The 25,567-nt window shown below is 39.7% G+C and overlaps 1 protein-coding gene across 27 annotated transcripts in view; it reads left to right on the forward strand.

The window, feature by feature from the left end:
• MGA (MAX dimerization protein MGA) overlaps positions 1–25,567 on the forward strand; it is a 157,393-nt gene that overhangs the window by 113,581 nt on the left and 18,245 nt on the right. For 12 of the 27 annotated variants that reach the window (XM_063652597.1, XM_063652600.1, XM_063652595.1 and 9 more), the window contains 8 exons: positions 994–1,220; positions 2,978–3,163; positions 8,322–8,394; positions 9,993–10,510; positions 13,714–14,011; positions 16,328–16,957; positions 22,312–22,602; positions 22,784–24,297. In XM_063652597.1, coding sequence (XP_063508667.1) covers positions 994–1,220; positions 2,978–3,163; positions 8,322–8,394; positions 9,993–10,510; positions 13,714–14,011; positions 16,328–16,957; positions 22,312–22,602; positions 22,784–24,297 — 3,737 coding nt within the window. Of the gene's footprint in view, positions 1–993; positions 1,221–2,977; positions 3,164–8,321; positions 8,395–9,992; positions 10,511–13,713; positions 14,012–16,327; positions 16,958–22,311; positions 22,603–22,783; positions 24,298–25,567 lie in introns of those variants that run through there. The other 15 variants (XM_063652601.1, XM_054451793.2, XM_054451794.2 and 12 more) reach the window with 14 other exon arrangements.

Here is a 25,567-nt window from a genome sequence, read left to right on the forward strand (position 1 = left end):
GGTTTGATTCTGGTTCTGCCTCTTACTGGTTGGACACCCCTGCCTCTCACTGGTTGGACATCCCTGCACCTCAGCTTCTGTACCATGGGAATGATAGCTACCTCAAGAGGTGTTGGAGTTAAAACACATGAAGTGCTTAGCACAGGTGCTTAGAACAATGCTTAGAACTATTGAATAGTAAGGTTCAGTAAATGTTTGTTTTTATTATTTAGGAAATAAAATGTGGTTAAAAGTTATCTTTTTGACTAGGCACGGTGGCTCACAACTGTAATCTGGCACTTTGGGAGGCCAAGGTTGGGTGGATCACTTGAGGCCAGGAGTTCGAGACCAGCCTGGCCAACATGACAAAACCCCATCTCTACTAAAAATATAAAAATTAGCCAGGTGTGGTGGTGTATGCCTGTAATCCCAGCTACTCAGGTGGCTGAGGCATGAGAATCTCCTGAACCTGGGAGGCAGAGGTTGCCATCAGCCAAGATTGCACCACTGCACTCCACCCTGGGTGACAGAACAAGACTCTGTCTCAAAAAAAAAAAAAAAAAAAGTATTTTTTCAGTAAGATCTTCTCTGACCCTGCTAAATATAATGGCATCTCCCTTTTAATTCTTCATTCCTTAATTACCTTGCTGTGTTTTTCTACATGGCTTACCATTACTTGATATTATATATTTATGGGTTTGTCTTCCCCTACTGGATTTTAAACCCTGAGGGCAAGAACTTTGTTTTATTCATAGCTGTGTTCATTCTAATGCCTAAAACAGTATCTGGTTGATAGCTGGTGTTCAATAAATATTTAAAGATGAATAAATTAAAGTATGTGAATACAACTAAATGCCCTTTGTTTGCAGCGGGGGGGCGGGGGGGGGGCGTCTATTTGATTATTTTAATGAGTTGCTGCCTTTTGTGAGGGAGCGTATTTTGTTTTGGCAGTGCCTCAGTATTGATCTTTTGTTGCCAAAAGTACCTAAAACCTTACCCTTCTTTTTTGTTAAGCTATATGTGAAACAGAGCCTGAACAGCCTGTTCGACATTACCCATTATGGGTAAAAGTAGAAGGTGAAGTAGATCCAGAACCAGTTTATATCCCCACGCCTTCTGTCATTGAGCCTATGAAACCATTGTTATTGCCTCAGCCAGAAGTTTTATCTCCTACTGTGAAGGGCAAACTGCTCACTGGAATTAAATCTGCACGGTCATATACTCCCAAACCCAATCCTGTGGTAAGTCTGGAATTTAATCTTTTATTACAAGTTACCAAAGTCATGTGTAAAGATGGTGTGTTTCAACCAGATTTTTGGTTGATATTTTGTGAATCATTTTGCTTTCAGTAATATGTTTATAAGACATCTTCCTTTCTGGTTTAATCAATTTAGTGCTGGCACTTTAAAAATGTCTTAAAAGTAGAAATGAGTAGTAGTAATTTTAAAAAATAGCCATCTACTCTTCAAGAAGATCATAGAAACATGGGCTTTTTTACGTGGCTTGGAAAAAGTTTTTTAAAGATACTACTCCTGTATTGTAGAATATTAGTAATCAATATAAACAGTATATATTATTAGTAGAAAAACATTAGGAAAAAGCTTTTAAAAGCAAATTTAAAAATGTACAATAATATCAGTAAAGTTTAAGATTTAAAGTAACAGTTGATATAATATGACTGTGAAGACTGGTAGGTAAAAGTAGGAAGTTATTCATTGAGTTAATGGCTTAAGCAAGTCTTATTATCAAATCCATGTGTCCTCCTAGTCCATTAGATTGAAGAAAATCCTATACTACGATGCTACTGAATATGTTCTCTGTAGCAGAGCTATTATAGTATAAAACTGTTTCTGGTCTGTGATGAAATAAGCAAGGGTAGGTCGGGCGCGGTGGCTCACGCTTGTAATCCCAGCACTTTGGGAGGCTGAGGCGGGTGGATCATCTGAGGTCAGGAGTTCGACACCAGCCTGGCCAACATGGTGAAACCCCGCCTCTACTAAAAATACGAAAAATTAGCCGGGCGTGGTGGCTCATGCCTATAATCCCAGCTACTTGGGAGGCTGAGGCAGGAGAATCACTTGAACCTGGGAGGTGGAGGTTGTGGTGAGCCGAGATTGCTCCACTGCATTCCAGCCTGGACGACAGAGCAAGACTCCATCTCAAAAACAACAACAACAAAACCTGAAAAAGGCAAGGGTTAGGGCTGCTGATCTCCACGCAGTCCAAATTCTGCATATAATTTTCAGCTCCCCCAAAACTGAACTCTTAATAGTAAGTTGGCTAGAAGCCTTACCAATAACATAAACAGTCAACACATATTTTTGTTATATGTAGTATATACTATATTCTTACAATAAAGTGAGCTATAGAAAAGAAAATGTTACTAAGAAAATAATAAGGGAAAGAAAATGTTGTTACTATTCATTAGTAGATAATCATAAAGGTCTTCATACTCACTATCTTCACATGGAGTAGTCTGAGGAGGAAGAGGAAGAGTTGATTTTACTGTCTTGGTGACAGAGGTGGAAGAAAATCCATATGTGAGTAGACCCACACAGTTCAAACCTGTGTTGTTCAGGGGTCAACTGGATAGAAAATAAGAGTAAATATTTAGAAATTTCTACAGCAAGTTGATGAGACTGAATCTAATATTTAAAAACCTTGCATTTTATATGTTTTTAGTTTTTCTAGTAATTTATTGTATTTATTAAAGTATCAGTCTATGATGGACTGGTAATTAACAATGTATCCTTCACCATAGATAATTTGAAATGCACTGCTCTGGTATGATCTGAAATTTCCTGATAGAGAACTGGATCCTTTCTGACTGCCCTAAGATTTGGCACATATGAACTGTACTTGTGCTGTTTGATTTTAAAGTTTGCATTAAAAAATTTCGACTATTGTAATACAAAAAAAGATTAAACATTCGTTTTGTTTTGGAGTCTAGGGGAGTTTTTCCCACTGTATGGAATATTTTGTTGTATGAAATTTACAGATTCGGGAAGAGGACAAAGATCCAGTCTACTTGTACTTTGAAAGTATGATGACTTGTGCTCGAGTTCGAGTATATGAGCCAAAAAAAGCGGACCAGAGACAACCATCTTCCTCCTCCTCCCCATCTCCATCATTTCAGCAGCAGAGTTCATGTCATTCTAGCCCTGAGAACCATAATAATGCAAAGGTGAGTTTCTTGTTGCATAATTTCTTTTTAACTTCTAATTCCTTATTTTTGGTATTAATATTTGCATTACTATCAGGATAATAATTAATTATCCTACAGGGCAGAGAAGTCATACATGACATGTATAACAGTTTATTTATCTGCGTACCTATTGTATGATATGTCCCTTAGGGTTATTACAAGTATTATTCTTTCTTGGTTGAGTGCCATGGCTCATGTCTCTAATCCTAGCACTTTGGGACGCTGAGGCAGGCGGATCAGTTGAGCCCAGGAGTTTGAGGCTAGCCTGGCCAACATGGTGAAACCCTATCTTTACTAAAAATACAAAAAAAAAAATTAGCTGGGCCTGGTGCCGCATGCCTGTAATCCCAGCTACCTGGGGCGCTGAGGAATGAGAATTGCTTGAACTTGGGAGGTGGAGGTTGGAGGTTGCAGTGAGCTGCTATCATGCCACTTTACTCCAGCCTGGGTGACAGAGTGAGACTCTGTTTCAAAAAAATATGTATATTATTCTTTCTTTTTCTTTTCTTTTTTTTTTGTTATAATAATCTTTTATTTATTTATTTATTTTGAGATAGAGTTTTGCTCTTGTTGCTCAGGCTGGAGTGCAATGGTGTGGTCTCGGCTCAGTGCAACCTCTGCCTCCTGGGTACAAGCAATTCTCCTGCCTCAGCCTCCTGGGTAGCTGAGATTACAGGTGCCTGCCACCACGTCTGGCTGATTTTTTGTATTTTTAGTAGAGACGGGGTTCCACTATGTTGTCCAGGCTGGTCTCGAACTCCTGACCTCTGATGATCCACCCGCCTTGGCCTCCCAAAGTGCTGAGATTACAGGCGTGAGCCACTGCACCCGGCCACATTTGCATCCAGCACTTTGGGAGGCCGAGGTGGGCTGATCGAGACTAGCCTGGCCAACAAGGTGAAACCCCATCCCTAGTAAAAACACAAAAAATTAGCTGTGCGTGGTGGTGGGCACCTGTAATCCCAGCTATTTGGGAGGGTGAGGCAGGAGAATCCCTTGAACCCAGGAGGCCAAGGTTGCACTGAGCTGAGACCACACCATTGCACTCCAGCCTGGGCAACAAGAGCAAAACTTCGTCTCAAAAGAAAAAAAAGAAAAATGTAATTAAGCAGTGGTTATCAAGAAAGTTAACTCAATAATAGGGAATAGTTTTCAAATATGCACCCTGTACCAACAAAATCCTGTATGATTTACACAGTCGTTCAAGCAAACACAAGAAAACTGGTTCAATTTTTATGAATTATCAAGAGGAAAGGAAAACATGCCCTTCTATCTCAAATAAATCAGGTTTGAATGACAGCTTTTTTCAGTATAATAAAGACGTGTATGCACACAATAAAGACAAAATATGTCTTCCCATTCTAAAACACTTCCTGTTTTAGTCCATTATATGCTTTGCATAATCTTGTGTGGTAAGTCTTTGCTGCAACTGATATTATTCAAAGTAAATCCCTCCTGGTTTAGTGTTCTAAGAAGCCAATAGTTGCAGCAATTTGAGCATTAAATGTACTTCCAGAATCTGTAATATTCCAGTGCTGTTACCAGGCAAGTAAACGCTGAGGCTGTGAAAAGAAACTATGTTATAAGTCATGTATTTGTGATTATTTTGCAGAGATAAAGAGAATGATGTTATCTTTAAGTGAAGAGCAAAAAACAAAGGACATCCAACCAATTTTCTATCCTGCATTTTTCATTCCTTGGAAAATTAAGGATGAAAAACATTCTTAAGGGCAGCATTAATGCCAATTCTTCTTAAAAGCTCCTGTATTTTAAAACAGAATAAGGATGACAGTAATTTAAAAATGTAAATTATATATCATTTAGAATGTATAAACAATATTTAAAATCATTAACATTAGCATTATTAATGACCACTTTAATTATAAGTTGTAATTTCAGATCTCATGATAAATAAAAACTTTGGTACCTATATTAAAAAATAATATAGTTAAGCTAGTAGCATAAACATCTATGTATCTATGCAGAGAAAATTTTAATTGCCTTTTTAGTATATTTTAAAATAATTTCTCATAATTATTTTAAACATTTTAATAAAAATTCTTTAAAATAAACTCAATGAGGTAGAAGGAAAGACAGAAAAAGCATCAAGTTTTTAAAGTAGTTAATATACTACTTTTACTTAGTTACGTCATTTTGGATTAAAAAAACTTCCGTTTTCCCAGCTTTCTGGAGGTAGGTCTGGCTTTTAGGGACTTTTAGGGACTCCCTAGTCTCCAGTTTGTTTAAAATACCCATGAATGAATTTTTAAGAAGGACAAACTTTTATGAATAAAGACACAAGAAATTAGTTTTTCAAAGTAAAGTTATTCATAGCATATAATCCTAATTATACACTATGCCATTTGATTCCAGTACTTACTGAAACTTGGTTAATAAGATCATTTTCTCAATTTTAAGAAATGGGATTAGGCATCTCTTAAACATGTGGGAAGCAGGACATTTGAGAAGTAAAAACACTAATAAGAGTTTCTTGTCTTACTGCCACTGGGCAATTATACATTCCGCCATTTGATCCTGCTACTGTTTACCATGTGTCAGGTAGTGTGCCAGTGTGCTGTGCAATTACATGTACTACCTTATTTAACAATATGAGGTTGGTGGTATTATCCCCATTGCACACATGAGGCAATAAGGCTTAAGCTATATCGCTAGCAAGCAGTGAAGCCAGGATTTAAGACTAAGTATACTTGACACCAAAGGTGTCTTTATTTATTTATTTATTTTTTTATTTTGTTATCCTTTTTTTTTTTTGGCGGGGGAGACGAAGTCTCGCTCTGTCCCCCAGGTTGGAGTGCAGTGGCGCAACGTCGGCTCACTGCAAGCTCCATCTTCCAGTTCACACCATTCTCCTGCCTCAGTCTCCCGAGTAGCTGAGACTACAGGCGCCCGCCACCACGCCTGGCTAATTTTTTGTATTTTTTAATAGACACGGGGTTTCACTGTGTTAGCCAGGATGGTCTCAAATCTCCTGACCTCGTGATCCGCCCGCCTCAGCCTCCCAAAGTGCTGGGATTACCCCCGTGAGCCACCGTGCCTGGCCTGTTATCCTTATTATATCTTGTGACACCTGAAACACTCAATCTGTCATTTACTTGAGCCACCATAATGCTATCTAGATGGTTATATCCTCTGCTAATGCAAGAGCTGATAAATTTTTAGATAACCAAGTGAACTCTTACTTATTGTGAGGTGGGAGGTATTTTAGTCCTTCATTTTAATGCGCTGTTTATCCTCTGTGGCCTGTCTAGGGAGACATTCTACATATATGTAAAATGCTTAGGTCAGCATGTGCCTGGTACATTTTAAGTACCCTGTAAACACTAGCTTTCGTTATTATCTGCCCAGAACAAAATCTGCTATTAATACATTAACTACGTAGATTAAATGGAAACTGCCATTATCCTACAGCTCTTGCCTCCTTGGCAACAGTGTTCTGGGTCAAAGGCTGGTGTCTGATCCAAGATGAACCATTCAGACTCCTTTCCTAGGATTTTAAAAATTGGAACTAAGAGCTGCTCTGTCTATGGAGTAGCCATTTTTTTATTCCTCTACTTTTCTTTTTTCTTTTTTTAAAGACGGAGTCTCGCTCAGCCACCCAGGCTGGAGTGCAGTGGCGCTATCTCTGGGGTTCAAGCGATTCTCCCGTCTCAGCCTCCCGAGTAGCTGGCATTACAGGCGGGTGCCACCATGCCCGGCTAATTTCTATGCTTTAGTAGAGACAGGGTTTTACCATGTTGGCCAGGCTGGTCTTAAACTCCTGACCTCAGGTGATCCACCCACCTCGGCCTCCCAAAGTGCTGGATTACAGGCGTGAGCCACAACATCCAGCCTATTCCTCTACTTTCTTAAATTTCTTTCACCTAAAAAAAAATTGGAACTAAGGAAAGAGGGCAGTCTCTCCTGATTAGTGAAGGTGGAATGATAAAAGAGTCTAGGTGGCAGTCTTTCCAACCCATGGAGGATTATATGAGAAACTGAGGCACATATTCACAGATAATTTAAATAATAAGTTCTGATTCCAGTTACCCTTGTAGTTAGGCTACACCTCTTCCCTTTTCATGGTTCAGCTGATGGCTGGGGGCTCCACCTTCGCTTGTACTGCCACCTCAACATCAGTGGTGACTCCCCAGAAAACCACTAAAGGTATAAATCAGCAGTTTTCTTTTAAACAGCAATTTGTTAATGACAAAAACAAAAAAATTTAAATGTGCATATCTTTTTGACCCTAAATTGTAAGTGTACATAGCATGAGGGCACAAAGATATGTGCATGTATGTATGTTTACTCAAACATACGCATATATATAGCTGTTCAGTGCACTATTGTCCTTACTAATGAGAAATTGGAGGCAAAATGCCTGTTAATAGAGGATTTGATAAATTAAAAAGTATTATTCTTTCTGATCCTGGAGTAATTTTTAAAAATTTTAGTTTTATTAATTTGTCTGTAATAGGGTGTGCATCTTTCCACATTGGCAAATTTTGTTTGTTTGTTTGTTTCTTTCTTTCTTTCTTTTTTTTTTTTTTCGAGATAGGGCCTGACTTTGTCACCCAGGCTGAAGTGCAGTGGCACGGTCTCGGCTCACTGCAACCTTCAGCTCAAGCGATCCTTCTGTCTCAGCCTCCCAACCAACTGGGACTATAGGTGTGTGCCACCATTTGTGGCTAAGCTTTTGTATTTTTGGTATAGATGGGGTTTTGCTTTGTTGGCCAGGCTGGTTTGAACTCCTGGGCTCAAGTGATCCTCCCACCTCAGCCTCTCAGAATGCTGAGATTACAGGCATGAGCCACCGAGACTGGCCTCAACTGGTGAATTTTCTGAATAACTGTAGTTTGTTTCATTTAACAGTAAATATGTTTCCCTCATTAAAGTACAATGTGAATTTTTTTTCTTGATGACTCAGTCGCTATCAAGGACATTAGGTAGCAAAACTACGTGTTTTTGCCCAGGGTTTTATATGATAGTAATGTAGATGTGCAAGTGGATTGAAGCTGTTGACATTTCAGTCATTCTAATGATTTAAACTTCTGTGAGTGATTTAATGCTTGTGTCCAAGTTTCTGTGGGTATTGAATATATGTTAAGTTAAAGTATTTCTGTGTTACTGTCTCCTTCAGGAACCTGATTCTGAACAGCAGCCCTTAAAGCAACTCACCTGTGACTTGGAGGATGATTCTGATAAATTACAAGGTCAGAATGAAAACTAGATCTTAACATTTGATAAAAATTATTTAGGTCTAGATTATAGTAATAATGGGAGAAAACCCAAACCATCAATTCAGAATATATCTGCCTACCCTGTTTCAAACTTATGCCAAAAACAGGGACAATAAGTAAAAGTTTTTTTTCCCCATTATTTGGTCTGTTAACACTCCTGCTCTCAAAAATAAAAGAAAATTCATTCATGTTGATAAAGCATGTTGTTGCAAGAGACATTTAGGATGAGGGCAGTGAGGTTTTTTTTTAACCTTTTTTCCAAACCCGAGTAATATTGGCATCATTAGCCTTTGGTCCTCCATCACTGCCACCTCTGGGGAAATCTAGAAGGAGAAAGGAGGGAATATTACTGTGATTTAGCTGGCAGAGGCTACTGTCAGAATTACTTTGATGACAGGTAGTGGTCAGGTGGTTACCAATTTGTTTTTGGTTATGCTTCCTGAAACTTCTGACACTTAAGCAGCAGGGCTTCCTAACTTCTTAAAAAATGTCATGGTACATACAAATAATTATAATGTTTATAATGTTTCTATAGCACATTGAGGTAAGTGGAGGAGGCTGCTAGGGTGGAGAGAAACTGCCTGAGAGCGTGAGCACCCTGAGAGGATTATGGGGGCCCTTGACATAACAGTACACTCATTGGGAAGCTGTGCTAAAGAAATCCAGGAGTCTAGTGAAATACATGTCTAGTCAACATGTTGCCATGGAAAGAATACTTTGGGGAGTTGAGTGATCTGCATACAGTATAGAAATGGAGCAGTCATATCTAGAAGTACAGAAGTAATTCAGAGGTATTTGCAGTAGAAATTAGAGGTAGAGTGCACTTAAAATCAGGATACTATAGCCGGGCACAGTGGCTCACGCCTGTAATCCCAGCACTTTGGGAGGCCGAGGCGGGCGGATCATGAGGTCAAGAGATCCAAGACCATCCTGGCCAACTTGGTGAAACCCCGTCTCTACTAAAAATACAAAAATTAACTGGGCGTGGTGGCATGCGTCCGTAGTCTCAGCTACTCGGGAGGCTGAGGCAGGAGAATCACTTGAACCTGGGAGGCAGAGGTTGCAGTGAGCTATCACGCTACTGCACTCCAGCCTGGCGACAGAGCTAGACCCCGTCTCAAAAAAAAAAAAAAAAAAAATCAGAATACTATTTTTCTTGCTGTTCTTTTGGATTGGCTCTAATCTTTACATGTTTCAAAGCATCTTGCAAGTAGTTTCACTTTGCCTGTATGTATAGCAAAATAGTAACCTATACCAATGAAGCTTAACTTTGGTTGTAGGTCACGGTTTGTTTGCAAGCTAACTCTAATGTAATAATTGTGGCATTTAGAGTAGTGTTAAGGGAACTACCTGTTAGAGCCCAGTCAGCAGGATAATGAGGGCTGTTGTAGTCTTATTCTCTGGAACTTTTTCTTCCTGGAAAACTCCCAAATTGTGAAAGTTGATACATTTTAAGTTACTACTGTGAAAGAACATGAGAATGTGACAGTTTTTTTCAGAGTTTAATACAAAATGCTGTGATGCAGAAATAATCTTTCAACTTTTTATTTTTTATTATTATTTTTCATCAGAAAAGAGCTGGAAGTCTTCCTGCAATGAAGGGGAATCCTCTTCTACTTCTTATATGCATCAGAGGTCACCTGGTGGTCCCACCAAACTGATTGAGATCATCTCAGACTGTAACTGGGAGGAAGATCGGAACAAGATTTTGAGCATCTTATCCCAGCACATCAATAGCAACATGCCACAATCACTTAAGGTGGGCAGCTTCATCATTGAGTTGGCTTCTCAGCGAAAGAGCCGGGGTGAGAAGAACCCTCCTGTTTATTCTTCTCGTGTGAAAATCTCTATGCCATCATGTCAAGACCAAGATGATATGGCTGAGAAATCTGGATCAGAGACTCCTGATGGTCCATTGTCCCCTGGGAAAATGGAGGATATCTCTCCTGTGCAGACAGATGCCCTGGATTCAGTGAGGGAGAGATTACATGGAGGCAAAGGTCTGCCTTTTTATGCAGGGCTTTCTCCTGCAGGGAAGCTTGTGGCCTATAAACGTAAACCCAGTTCAAGTACATCTGGGCTTATCCAGGTGAGAATTATCTTTAATCTGGGTATAGCACCTTTGTATACCTAGGTAGTATCATGATTTTTCAGAGCCCTTTGTGGTCCTGATATCCTTTATCTTGACATTTCCTGGGAACTGGGTGACAAAATTATTATCTCTTTTTGTAATAGGCCTAGTTTAGATGCATACCTAGAGTGAATTTTTGTCACATTTATGAACAGAAACGTAGAGCCTTGTATTAGTTTTAATTTTCTTTCTAATCTTCCCAGAAAGTTGCTCTTCATAAACTTTATTGCCTGTGGGCTCTAGTGATACTTTGACAATAAAGCAAGGATAATCAGGGATTCAGTCTAGCTCTTGGAATTTATTATTAGCAGATAGGTTTCAAAACAAAACCATGGTTAGAACGGTAGGTGTAAGAGGAAGATGAAATTGACTTAAAGATAGGCAATGTATGTTTAGAAACTTGCCTAAATTTAAAATAAAAATTTTAAAAATTTTTATTTATTATTTATTTATCGCAATCTTGGCTCACAGCAACCTCTGCCTCCTGGGTTCAAGCGATTCTTTGTGCCTCAGCCTCCCAAGTAGCTGGGATTACAGGCATGTGACACCACACCTGGCTAATTTTGTGTTTGTGTGTGTGTTTTTTTTTTTTTTTTTTCTTTTTTTTTTTTAGTAGAGATGGGGTTTCGCCGTGTTGTCCAGGCTGGTCTCGAACTTCTGAGCTCAGGTGATCCACCCACCTTGGCCTCCCAAAGTGCTAGGATTACAGGGGTGAGCCACGATGCACGGCTGAAAATTTTAATTTAGTAAGGTGTTATTTAAATACAAGAGTAAAAATTGAGCCATATTTACTTAATTATATTTTTTCTTTATTTGATTCATAGGGGTTTTGTTAGTGTAATTGTTGTAGGACAAATACCTTTATCCTTGGTGTTTAGTAATTCACGCAGGTTGTATTAGTAAAATTATACTGGCATACAGAAAATTTGAAAAGAGATGTTCTGAATTAATGTCATAGTCAAAAAAGGCTCACGCATGTAATCCCAGCACTTTGGGAGGCCGAGGTGGTGGATCACCTGAGGCAAGGAGTTTGAGACTAGCCTGGCCCACATGGCAAAACCCCATTTCTACTAAAAATAAAAAAGTTAGCCCGGCGTGGTGGCACGCGCCTGTAATCCCAGCTTATTGGGAGGCTGAGGCAGGAGAATCATTTGAACCTGGGAGGTGGAGGTTGCAGTGAGCTGAGACCGTGCCACTGTATTCCAGCTTGGGCAACAGAGGGAGATTGTCTCAAAAAAAAAAAAAAATGCACTTTTATATTAGAGTAGCAAATGTGTGGAAGTGTCTGATATTATTGCAAAGTTAACTTGACTTTCATTAGATTGGCTGCTTCTAAGTCACTAAGGACTTCTCCGTTAATAATATGATTGATATAGGCTGGGCGTGGTGGCTCACACCTGTAATCCCAGCACTTTGGGAAGTGAAGGCGGGCAGGTCATGAGGTCAGGAGTTCAAGACCTGCCTAACCAACATGGTGAAACCCCATCTCTACTAAAAATACAAAAATTAGCCGGGCATGGTGGCGTGTGCCTGTAATCCCAGCTGGGAGGCTGAGGCAGGAGAATCGCCTGAACCTGGGAGGCAGAGATTGCGGTGAGCCGAGATCGTGCCACTCACTGCATTCCAGCCTGGGCGACAGAGTGAGACTCCATCTCAAAAGAGAAAATAATATTAATATGATTGATCTACTTAATTAAAAAACTTATTATTGCAGTTTACTGTTGTGCATGCTATGTAAATGCTTCTGTTGATATTTCTTATACTCTTGATGAGGAGAACAGTATTTTCTCTACCTTATTTATTGATTGACACTGAAAACAGAGGTTTGCCTGATACAATTTCTAGTGAGACCAGACTCCCTAAAATACAAGCATGGAAATTTTTTGTTCTCTTCTGCCCAGGACTCACAAAGCCACTGTAGAATGTGTCTGCATAAGCAGTCAGGCAACTGTAAACTTTGTAAACTTTGGGGAAGCTACAGAGTAGGCTTCAGCGCAGTCCCAAGGGATCCGGGAGGGGTATCTGACCTATTTCCATATAGCCTGAAAAGTTACAGTAAAGTTTACTTTCAGGGGCAATGATCACATTCTTTGTACCAAACTCAAGGCAGAGATATTCTTGATCTCTGTGGGAATAATCACAATTTAACCAAAGTAGCAAAGAGTAATTTTGTTTTGTGTCTCTGAAGATGGAGTTGCTTGCTGTAGCTAGTCTCCTCACCAGTTCCCTATTAGAGAGTAGACTCTACGTCACTCCATCTCCCCCAACCCCCGATTTTTAAATGGTGAAAAGGAAATATAGAAAAGGTTATCTTCTCTAGAGTTGCCTGGCAATATGACCTAGAGAACATGGGTAGAGACTTGGGAAGTTTTTGTTTTCTTTCTTTAAAAAAAAAGAAAAGAAAAGAAATCAACCCCCACAAAAAACAACTGTGCTGGTACCCATGATGGGCAGTCTGATAAACTCAGGCAGCAGAGGGGATCTTTACTTCATTTGTTGGTTCACTTTCTTCTGACTATTTAGTTAATTATGTCTAGAATAAGAATGAGTTTCTACCAACATTCAGTTTGAACCCATGTTTTATCCAAGAGATGAAAATAATATTTTCAAAGCTAAGCTTTTTGAAAATGAAAAACTATGAGGTAATTGTGGCTTAGGTTATTGCAACAATGATTGTCTTATAACTTAAAGTAGATTTCACTTATATTTTTCAAATATGAAGGATGCTTGAAAGGACCCTTGTGTGAGAGCTTCATTATGTCTCTGGTCTTAGAGAGATTCTGTGGGACACTCATTTTTGCTGATGAGGTTAATAGCTTAACCAGAATGGCTTATTTACAAGGAAAACAATTGGATAATTCTAGTTGTTTAGATTTGATGATAACTTTCACATAACTAGGATGCAGAATGATGAGTTTCCGATTCTCTATTTTCAAACTACAATATGAAGGAGATGAGATTAGTTCAGAATATCAGATGACAACATTTTTCTGCCTCCTGATTACTCAGATTATTCTAAATGGAAAAAGTCTACTTCTTTTTCCCTTTTAAATCTGAAAAATAGACTTATGAAAACTTGTAAAAATGAAGCCCCTGTCAAGGGAGAGGAGTTAGCAAGAGAATTTTATCTTTACAGAATTTCTCTTTGCCACTTGTTTCAGGTTAATGGTAAGAGTTACCCGCAGGCTAAGTTGCTATTGGGACAGATGGGGGCATTGCATCCAGCCAATAGGCTAGCTGCTTATATCACAGGCAGGTTGCGACCCTCAGTCCTGGACCTCTCAACCCTCAGTACTGTCATCTCCAAGGTAGCATCCAATGCCAAGGTGGCTGCATCCAGGAAACCACGTACCCTGTTGCCTTCAACATCCAATTCCAAAATGGCATCCTCCTCTGGCACTGCAACAAATCGCCCTGGGAAGAATCTGAAGGCGTTTGTCCCAGCAAAACGGCCAATTGGTAAGTTGGGGTGTAGGTATGGTTTGGAAAGGCCTATGACTTGGTGGTGGGACAGTGGGTACAGGTATGGACATTGTAAAAATTAGAGAAATATGTACTTTGGCATTATTCTTATTCTTGTTGTCTGTCTTGCCTGGACTTTTTTGATTGTTTGGGGTTAACTTCTGATAACCTGCAATATTAGATGAATTGAGTTGTTTTATAGTTATTTTCTTTGTTTTATATATATTTTTTATTTTTTAATAACACTGACCTTAAGGCAAGTTTTATAGTTATTTTTAAGGTTTTTAGACTGGTTGTTATTAATATAGAAAAGACTTAGGATTTTAATTTTGTTTCTAAAAAGGGAAGACATTTAAAAATAGTTTACTATTATACTAAATTATTTACTAAAATATTCTACTAAATTAAAAATAGTTTACTATTTTCCTATGAGGACTGGTGTTTTTGGCATCTTGTTGAACTCTTGCTGGTGCTATGTAAATGCTTCTGTTGATATTTCTTAAACTTATGAAACCAAGGAGCTAGCAAAAGCTAGTGGTGTAAGTAGTATAGGCTTAAAGTGGAAAGCTCCTATAAATACAGTTTTGGAAGTGTTGATTTATTCCATTCATCTCTGTTCTATGAATGAAAACCTCTCTTTTCCTTAACATTTAAATGCTGAAGTCTGTAATAAATTACCTTCTTAAAGCATTTGTGTTTTAGCATTGAGAGTATCTATAGTTGGTTTATTGAATTTCTCTTTTTGTTGTTTCAAATCTGTTAGGAATGTTAGAAAGAGTGTCAATTGAAATCTCTGGCTGAATGGTTAGAGTTGTGTGAAGATAGAAGATATTTATTGTTTGCCTTAAAACCTATTTTGGCCGGGCGTGGTGGCTCACGCCTGAAATCCCAGCACTTTGGGAGGCCGAGGCGGGTGGATCACGAGGTCAAGGGATAGAGACCATCCTGGCCAACATGGTGAAACCCCATCTCTACTAAATATACAAAAATTAGCCGGGAGTGGTGGCATGCGCCTGTAGTCCCAGCTACTCGGGAGGCTGAGGCAGGAGAATCACTTGAACCCGGGAGGCAGAGGTTGCAGTAATCCGAAATCGTGCCACTGCACTCCAGCCTGGTGACAGAGCGAGACTCCATCTCAAAAAAAAAAAAAAAAAAAAAAGAATCTATTTTACCTTTTATTAAAGCAGCTTCGGTTGTGATTAAGGGAAATAAAAAAAGCAATCCTATCCTGATCTGTTTTGAGAAATGTCTTTATATATTTTAGGAATATGTAATACGTAAGCATCTCATAATAGCACAGCTGTAAAGAGGTGAGAGTGCTCAGACAGTAGGAAATGGTAGAAACAACTTTTTACATTAGAAATTGGGGGAAACAAACCCTCTTGTTTTCTTTTATCTGTTTTAGGTGATGAAGTTTTTGCTACTGTATTGCCTTTTTAGTATCCTGACAGTTTGAATATATTGCACAGTCAAAAGAATTTTAGTAGGAACACTCTTATTTAATTTTTTAATTTTTCTTTCAAGACGGAGTCTTGCTCTGTCTCCCAAGCTGGAGTGCAGTGGCACTATCTCATTTCACTGCAGCATCCACCTCCTGGGTTCAAACCATTCTCCTGCCTCAGCCTCCTGAGTAGTTGGGATTATAGGCACGTGCCGCTATGCCCAGGTAATTTTTGTATTTTTAGTAGAGATGGGGTTTCACCATATTGGCCAGGCTGGTCTCGAACTCCTGACCTCATGATCTGCCCGCCTCGGCCTCCCAAAGCACTGTGTTTGGCCTGGAACACTCAATTTTAATCCCTTTCGTGTTAGAACTGAGGTTTGTTTTTGGTCAAGGCAATCGTTTGATTTCTGAGAGTAGAAATTAGCTCAGATGCTGGGTGTGGTGGCTCACACCTGTAATCCCAGCACTTTGGGAGGCCCGAGGCAGGCAGATCACCTGAGGTCGGGAGTTCAAGACCAGCCTGACCAACATGGAGAAACCCTATCTCTACTAAAAATACAAAAATTAGCTGGGTTTGGTGGCGCATGCCTGTAATCCCAGCTACCCGGGAAGGCTGAGGCAGGAGAATTGCTTGAACCTGGGAGACAGAGGTTGCAGTGAGCTGAGATCGTGCCATTGCACTCTAGCCTGGGCAACAAGAAAGAAACTCCATCTCAAAAAAGAAAAAAAAGAAATTGGCACAAATAATGCAGGTAGGTAGTACCTGTAAGAAATTGACCCAGTGGTGCACAATAAATGTCGGTAAGCAGTCACTAAGAGGATAAAATATGAGAACTGAAGATTTTTGACCTGCAAATTTCTATTTGCAGCGGCTCGACCCTCTCCTGGTGGTGTGTTCACACAGTTTGTGATGAGTAAAGTTGGAGCGTTGCAGCAGAAGATACCTGGAGTTAGCACACCCCAAACCCTGGCAGGGACACAGAAGTTCAGTATCAGACCTTCTCCAGTAATGGTCGTCACACCTGTGGTTTCTTCTGAGCCAGTTCAGGTGTGCAGCCCTGTGACTGCTGCTGTCACTACTACCACCCCTCAAGTGTTTTTAGAAAATGTTACTGCTGTGACACCTATGACTGCTATTTCTGACGTGGAAACTAAAGAAACTACTTATTCTTCTGGTGCCACCACTACAGGGGTTGTTGAGGTCTCTGAAACTACTAATACCAGCACCCCTGTAACATCTACCCAGTCTACAGCCACTGTGAACCTTACCAAAACCACTGGGATAACTACCCCTGTGGCTTCAGTTGCTTTTCCTAAGTCTTTGGTAGCATCTCCTTCAACCATAACTCTTCCTGTTGCTTCCACTGCTTCCACCTCCTTAGTCGTGGTGACTGCAGCTGCATCTTCCTCCATGGTGACCACACCAACTTCATCTCTGGGCTCTGTTCCTATTATACTCTCAGGAATTAATGGGAGTCCACCAGTGAGCCAGAGACCAGGTAAGGCCTAGATGTTACTAGCTGCTTTATTACTGTACACCTATTTATATAACTTTGTGGTTGTGATAGGATTGTAGATACATGAGGATAACAGTATAGGTATTTCTATTGTAACATGATACATGTATTCCTGAAAACCTCTGCATGCTGCAAAACTGAACACTAAAATTAATAGGGCTCATGGTTAATACGGGATTGGGATAAATCACTGAAAATATATGCAGTTTTGTAAGCAGAACATTAATAACAATAACTGATAACCTTGAGAGAGAACTTGAACAATCTTGACTGATAGTTTAGTGGAGCTGGAGATTGTGACTCAAAATACTCAAAAACATTAAAATGGAAGTGGTGGCTGAAGGATACTGAAGTAATGCAGGTAAGACTGGAGCTCTGAGCCACTAAGATGGGCATGGGAGGAAACATGACCTGTGTGCTGAGAGCTAGGGGTGCACATCTTTGAGGAGGGAGCCCCAAATGCAGGTGTTCTTTTTGTGGGGTGGGGGGGGTGCTGCTTTTTAATTAGCAACAGATGAGCAGACTTCATCTCCTTTTGTCTAGTAAAAATCACTAATGAATCAGCATCTATTTAATTGCTGGACATGAACTGATTGAAATAGAAACAAGGAGGCATATTTGTTTAGGGCTCTAATATTTCTATAAACTTTTTAGTTAAAGTATTTCTTTTATTGGCTTTGGTTGAGTGAATTTGAAATAGGAATATCGTACACTTTGTGTAGTTTTTATATCCAGATGCAACTAGCTAAAGTAAGTGGTTCTTTTAATCTACTCATAGAGGAACTAATATGGAAAAGAGCAAGAGACTTTGCAGGATTTGAGGGGAAATAATTACCCAATAGCAATTCTGTCTTGGTTTTTGATGTTTTTCTCTTAAATATTTTTGCATTTAGTGATGTGGTCCAAATTCCTCTCTGTCTTTTATGGAAGAAGAGATTGAGAGTTAGTTTGTAAGTTGAAGTTCTGTTGAAGGGAAAAGTGAATCTATATATATGTGTGTGTGTGTCTATATATATATATTTTTTGAGATGGGGTCTTGCTCTGTTGCCCAGGCTGGAGTACAATGGCAGGATCTCAGCTCACTGCAACCTCTGCCTCCTGGGTTCACACGATTCTCCTGCCTCAGCCTCCCGAGTAGCTGGGACTACAGGTGCATGCCACCACCTCCGGCTAATTTTTTGTATTTTCAGTAGAGACGGGGTTTCTCCATTTTGGTCAGGCTGGTCTCAGTCTCTGTGATCTGCCCACCTTGGCCTCCCAAAGTGCTGGGATTACAGGCGTGAGCCACCATGTCCGGCTTGTGAATCACAATATTAAATGTGTCTGTCTTGTGCTTCTTCCCATAAATAAGCCTGTAAATCATGATTAGTCTGATACATAATTTTGGGAGTGAAGTCATTAGTGAAGCTACTTTGATTTCCTATTGAATTTCAAGGTGCATATCTGTTATATTTTAACAGATCATGTCTTCTAAACCATATGGATTCCAGTCTTTTTCTGTACTCTTAATTCTTTCATGAAACAATATAGTAGTTTATTCTTCTGTAGTTCTGTTGTTTCTCAGACTTCAGTTATTCAGGATATGCATTCACATATTTTGCAGAGTCCCATCTGTACTGTCACCTACCTAATATTTTTATTTTAATCAACTGCTTTTTTATATGTAAATGTGTGTGTGTTTGCTTATTTATTTATTTATTGAGATGGAGTCTCGCTCTGTTGCCCAGGCTGGAGTGCAGTGGCGCCATCTCAGCTCACTGCAACCTCCGCCTCCCAGGTTCAAGTGGTTCTCCTGCCTCAGCCTCCCGAGTAGCTGGGATTACAGGTGCCTGCCACCACACAGTGGTGTATATTATATTTTTAGTAGAGACGGGATTTCACCATGTTGACCAGGCTTGTCTCGAACTCTTGACCTCATGATCCGCCTGCCTTGGCCTCCCAAAGTGCTAGGATTATTACAGGCGTGAGCCACAGCGCCCGGCTGTAAATGTGTTTTTAAAAGAGACAGCATTAATTGGAAACCAGCATTACTCGGCATAATAGAGGTTAACCCTATAAAGAAATATACTGGAAACTATAATAATAAAAAAATCATTAAATTCCTGTTAGCTACTATATATTCTGAGCACATGGCTTTGCTGTCTTTTTTTTTAAAGAAGAAAGCTAGAAAATACTAGAGTAACATTAAGGATATATCATCAAAGACTGTACATAAAATATCTTCTATAATACCATTTGAGGAAAAACGTATGTAGATATATTTTTAATAAAAATGTATTTTTATTTTAAAAAAATATATATAGAGAGAGAGAGAAAGAGAGACAGACAGGGTCTTGCCCTGTCATCCAGGTTGGAGTGTAGTGGCATGATCATGGCTCCCTGCAGCCTCGACATCTCAGGCTCAAGTGAGCCTCCCATTTCAGTCTCCCGAGTAGCTGGGATCATAGGCATGTGCCACCACACCTGGTTAATTTTTTTGATTTTTCAGTAGAGGCGAGGTCTTGCTATGTTGTCCAGGCTGGTCTTGAACTCCTGGGCTCAAGCAGTCCTTGCATCTTGGCCCCACAAAGTGCTGGGATTACAGGCATGAGCCACTGCATCCTGCCAGGAAACGCTAACATTTAACAAGTTTTCTAATCTTTTAAAATAAATAGACCTGACTCAGGTAACTGCTACTTAAGGAAGTGTGTGTAATTTTTTTCTCTATTTATAAAGAGGATCCCCTGTTGGCACTTTGATATCTGTGCTTTTAAAATTTGATTTTTCTCCTTTTTCTCTTTACCTTCCTTTCCCTTGCACACATTTAAGTAAACCATCACAAATTTAGTGTATATATTAAAGATTGCTTTCATTCTCTGAATGTTTTTGAATCACTCTCTAAAAGTTAATTTGAAGAAAAAAGTTGAAAAATTAAGAATGCACTAACATATTTGTTTCTTAATTCACGTAAGATAAATTAATATGGCCAGGCACAGTGGCTGACGCCTGTAATCCCAGCACTTTGGGAGGCTGAGGCGGATGGATCACCTGAGGTCAAGAGTTTAAGACCAGCCTGGCCAACATGGTGAAACCCTGTCTCTACTAAAAATACAAAAAAATTAGCCGGATGTGGTGGTTGCATGCCTGTAATCCTAGGTACTCTGGAGGCTGAGGCAGGAGAATCGCTTGAACTCGGGAGGCGGAGGTTTCAGTGAGCCGAGATCTTGCCATTGCACTCCAGCCTGGGCAACAGAGCGAGACTTCGTCTCAAAAAAAAAAAAAAGGTAGATGAATATTTTTTGTTTAAATTGCACACGATTATTTTCATGAACAGTTTGGTTTTGTGTTTTATTTAATTTTTAAGAGTAGTCTTGGATTTTCTATATAATTTTTCATCTAAATGTTATGACCATGACTTTCTTTTCAAAATTTGATATTTTTTTGTGTGGGCAGAGTGCCTGTTTGATAGAGAATCACATGTTAAGCTAAAGTCTTTGTTTTGTTTCATTTGTTTGATTTTTTTTTTCTCTTCAGTAGCAAACTTTTAAAGTTTTATTTATTGTTAAATAAGCCTACCAATTTTTATTTATTAATGTTAAATAAGGTCACCAATTTGAATAGTAATGTTAGACCGGTTTCATTTATGTTTACTATTACCATGATTCCTACCTCTTTATCTCTCTGATCTAAAAAAAAAATCTAGATTACTCATACTGTTTTTTCCTATGTCTTTAGTATTTCGAAATATCTCTTCCAATCAGTAAAGGGCATGTTTAAGTACTATTAATGGTTTGAAATCTCTGTTAATTCTCATCTTCTACATTAAATTTCTGCTTTTTCTTCTTGTTTTAAAAACATCCTTTGCCTCTTCTAAGTCAGGTTTATTTCCCTGCTTCTTTGATGTCTCTTAATTTCATTCCATTTTGGGGGGCTTATGTAATTTTTTCCTTCTGAAAAATAATTCCCACAAACCTTCAAGCTTTGCATGTTTGTTAGTGAATTTTAAAAACCAAAAAGCCCTTTATAAACCAAGGATTTTTAGTTCTTTATCTTCCTCAGTTGGTATAAGCTTAGAAATTGAGCCATAACTCTAGTAAGTGTTATGAGCTTTAATTTTAAAGTTAAATTGTGCAGAATCTGGATTTTATTTAAAAACATAAAGAAGAGGCCAGGCACATTGGCTCATACCTATAATCCCAACATTTTAGGAGGCCAAGGCAGGAGGATTGCTTGAGCCCCAGGAGTTCCAGACCAGCCTGGGCAACATAGCAAACTCCATCTCTACAAAAAAAAAAAAGCGTGCACCTGTGGTCCCAGCTACTTGGGAAGCTGAGCCTGGGAGTTCGAGGTGGCAGTGAGCTGTGATCGCGCCACTGCACTCTAGCCTGGGCGACAGAGTGCGATCCTGTCTCAAAAGAATAAAGTTGAATCATAATTTTATCATGAATGATCTCTTTAACAGGAATCCAGATTTAGAGAGATAACCATGTTTTTCTTTAGGCAAAAGTATTATCTCTTTAAATGTGCCTCTTGACAATTGATACTCTATTTTTTACCATTCTAAATGTAAAGCTCCGTAATGTCTGGCTGTTCTCCGCCATAAATAGTGTATTATGAAACTACAGAATTTCAGCAACTTTATAATCCAAATTAGAAGTTATTTGCAGCAAGGTCAGATTCTGTGCCTTAATGACTGGGCATGGTGGCTCATGGCTGCAGTCCCAGCACTTTGGAAGGCCGAGATGGCAGGATCACTTGAGGCCAGGAGTTTGAGACTAGCTTGAGCAACAAAGCAAGACCCTGTCTCTGCAAAGAATAACATAATTAGCCAGGTGTAGTGACACATCCCTGTAGTCCCAGTTACTTGGAAGGCTGAGGCAGGAGGATCTCTTGAACCCAGGAGTTTGAGACTGCAGTGAGCTATAATTGAGCCACTGCACTGAAGGTGACAAGTGCAACCCTGTCTCTTTAAAAAAAAAAAAAAAAAAAAAGACTGGGCACGGTGGCTCACGCCTGTAATCTCAGCACTTTGGGAGGCCGAGGAGGGCAGATCACTTGAGGTCAGGGGTTTGAGACCAGCCTGGCCAACATGGTGAAACCCTGTCTCTACCCAAAAATACAGAAATAAGCCAGGTGTGCTGGTGCACACCTGTAGTCGCAGCTACTTGGTATGCTGAAGTGGGAGAATCACTTGAACTAGGGAGGCGCGGAGGTTGTAGTCAGTGGAGATTGTGTCATTGCACTCCAGCCTGAGCAACAAAGCAAGACTGTGTCTTAAAAAATATTATGAATACTTTTTTTTCCTACATATGTGAAAGGGAAATTTGGGTACCATGTTTCCATTTCCTGTTTTTCAGAAAATGCTGCTCAAATTCCAGTGGCTACTCCACAGGTCTCTCCTAACACAGTGAAACGTGCTGGACCTCGATTGTTGTTGATTCCAGTGCAGCAGGGTTCTCCTACTCTTAGACCTGTCTCAAACACACAACTTCAGGGACATCGGATGGTCTTGCAGCCTGTTAGGAGTCCAAGTGGAATGAATCTATTCAGGCACCCTAATGGGCAGATTGTCCAGCTTCTACCTTTGCATCAGCTTCGAGGCTCTAATACCCAGCCCAACTTACAGCCTGTCATGTTTCGGAACCCAGGTATAAAGTTCTTTTTCATGAACTTTTCTTTTGTTGAATCACTTGGCCATATGGTATGTTAATACACCAAGATTGTTTTTCTTCATCTCTTAAGAGTTACTTTTCCAAAAAGAAAAGCAAACATTGGAAGTCTTGATATGGGCAGTTATGATTTAAAAATTTCTCTCATTTTTTAAACCAGGGTCTGTGATGGGAATCCGGTTACCTGCTCCTTCCAAACCCTCTGAGACTCCGCCATCTTCCACTTCGTCCTCTGCTTTCTCTGTCATGAATCCTGTAATTCAAGCTGTTGGGTCTTCTTCAGCAGTGAATGTTATCACTCAGGCACCATCATTGCTTTCCTCTGGAGCTAGTTTTGTGTCTCAGGCTGGTACATTGACCCTGAGGATTTCTCCTCCTGAACCACAAAGCTTTGCAAGTAAAACAGGCTCTGAAACCAAAATAACCTATAGCTCAGGAGGACAGCCTGTTGGTACAGCCAGTCTTATTCCTCTCCAGTCTGGTAGTTTTGCCTTGTTACAGCTCCCAGGACAAAAGCCTGTTCCTAGCTCCATTCTTCAACATGTTGCTTCCCTTCAGATGAAGAGAGAATCTCAGAATCCAGACCAGAAAGATGAAACAAACTCAATAAAAAGAGAGCAAGAAACGAAGAAGGTTCTACAGTCAGAAGGAGAGGCTGTAGACCCTGAGGCTAATATAATAAAACAAAACTCAGGAGCTGCTACCTCAGAAGAAACTCTGAATGATTCCTTGGAAGATAGGGGTGATCATTTGGATGAAGAATCCCTTCCAGAAGAAGGTTCTGCAACTGTCAAACCATCTGAGCATTCCTGTATCACTGGGTCACATACAGATCAAGATTATAAAGATGTTAATGAAGAATATGGGGCTAGGAATCCTAAGAGTTCCAAAGAAAAAGTGGCTGTTCTAGAAGTTAGGACCATTTCTGAAAAAGCCAGTAATAAGACAGTCCAAAATTTAAGTAAAGTACAGCATCAAAAACTTGGTGATGTGAAGGTGGAACAGCAGAAAGGATTCGACAATCCAGAAGAAAACTCAAGTGAATTTCCAGGCTCCTTTAAGGAAGAAAGTAAATTTGAATTGTCAGGAAGCAAAGTTATGGAGCAGCAATCTAATCTACAGCCAGAGGCCAAAGAGAAGGAATGTGGATACTCTCTGGAGAAAGACAGTATTAGGGAAAGATGGAGAAAACATCTGAAGGGCCCTTTAACCAGGAAATGTGTCGGAGCTTCACAGGAATGTAAGAAAGAGGCAGACGAGCAGTTAATTAAAGAAACAAAGACATGTCAGGAAAATTCAGATGTGTTTCAGCAAGAACAAGGCATCTCTGACTTACTTGGAAAAAGTGGAATTGCTGAAGATGCCAGAGTTTTGAAAACTGAATGTGATTCTTGGAGTAGGATTTCTAATCCTTCAGCCTTCTCCATTGTTCCTAGGAGAGCCGCAAAAAGCAGCAGAGGGAATGGACATTTTCAGGGTCACTTACTGCTACCTGGAGAACAGATACAACCAAAGCAAGAGAAGAAGGGTGGGAGAAGCAGTACTGACTTCACTGTTTTGGATTTGGAAGAAGATGATGAAGATGATAATGAGAAAACCGATGATTCTATTGATGAAATTGTGGATGTTGTTTCTGACTACCAGAGTGAGGAGGTTGATGATGTAGAAAAGGTGGTGAGCCCATTTTTGTTGTGACTGAAACCTAAAGGATTTAAATGATTTAATTAAAGACAGAAGCTTTTTCAGAAGATCACTAAGGCATAATACATTTAATTGGATGCCTAGGTTTAGATTATGACTTAAATGGCTTAGTAGTTCTTTAGGCTGTGTCAATCAAGCATCATTTATTGAACTTTTATTCTTTGAGACTTGTCTGGTTTTATGGGAAGGCTGGCTTAAGCATTTGGGGGATAGGTGCTTGAGAGTCCCTACCGAGTTAGATTTTTAAAATCCCAAAACCACTACTCCCATTTGATCTCAGTCAATTTCTATGACGTTTTCTATGTGAGGTGGTTGTAGCTTCTCTGGTAGATGTTAATCAGAAACTAGCAATGGATGACCTTAGAATTGGAGGAGAACCTATTCACTTGCATATAGAGAGATGTTTTTGTTTTTGGAGAAAAACTGGAAAATACCATCATATTCTAATACCATTTTGCCTTGAGTTGCTTTTATTTCCAAAAATTAAATATTTAGTCCCTGGAATTTATATTCTAGGCTTTGGTCATCGTCCTTTGTAATATGACCTTTATGGCCTATTTTTATTATTTTCCTGAAGTTTTTTTATAGGATTCCTATTTAGGGTTGTTGTATTTACTGAAATAAGTAACTGTCAGGTATTGATACAGTGCAGGAGTTGTACAAACGATTTCTGTAAAAGGCCAGATAGTAAATAGTTGTAGACTTTGCAGAGAGCTAGACGGCTCTCTGTTGCAACTGATTGACTGCTGTTGTAGTATAAAAGCAGCTGTATTCCATTAAAACTTTAGTAAAAAAGTCCAGGTGCGGTGACTCACACCCATAATCGCAGCACTTTGGAAGGCCGAGGTGAGTGGATCACCTGACGTCAGGAGTTTGAGACTAGTCTGGCCAACATGACAAAACCCTGTCTCTACTAAAAATACAAAAAATTAGCCAGGTGTGGTGGTGGGTGCCTGTAATCCCAGTACTCAGAAGGCTGAGGCAGGAGAATCGCTTGAACCCGGGAGGCGGAGGTTGCAGTGAGCCCAGATCGCGCCATTGCACTCCAGTCTGGGCGACAAGAACAAAACTCCGTCTCGGGTTAAAAAAAAAAAAAAAAAAAAAAAAAGGTTGTTGGTGAGCTGTGGTTTGCTGACCCCTGACATAAGGTCTGATGTAAAACATGGGGAGATCATAACTAGCTGCCCGTAGAGTGCCCTAAAATCTAAACTGTGTCCTTCTCTTCAGGAGCAGATGACAGCCA

Source organism: Pongo pygmaeus, chromosome 16 (genome assembly GCF_028885625.2).
Source record: "Pongo pygmaeus isolate AG05252 chromosome 16, NHGRI_mPonPyg2-v2.0_pri, whole genome shotgun sequence".
Taxonomy (NCBI): domain Eukaryota; kingdom Metazoa; phylum Chordata; class Mammalia; order Primates; family Hominidae; genus Pongo; species Pongo pygmaeus.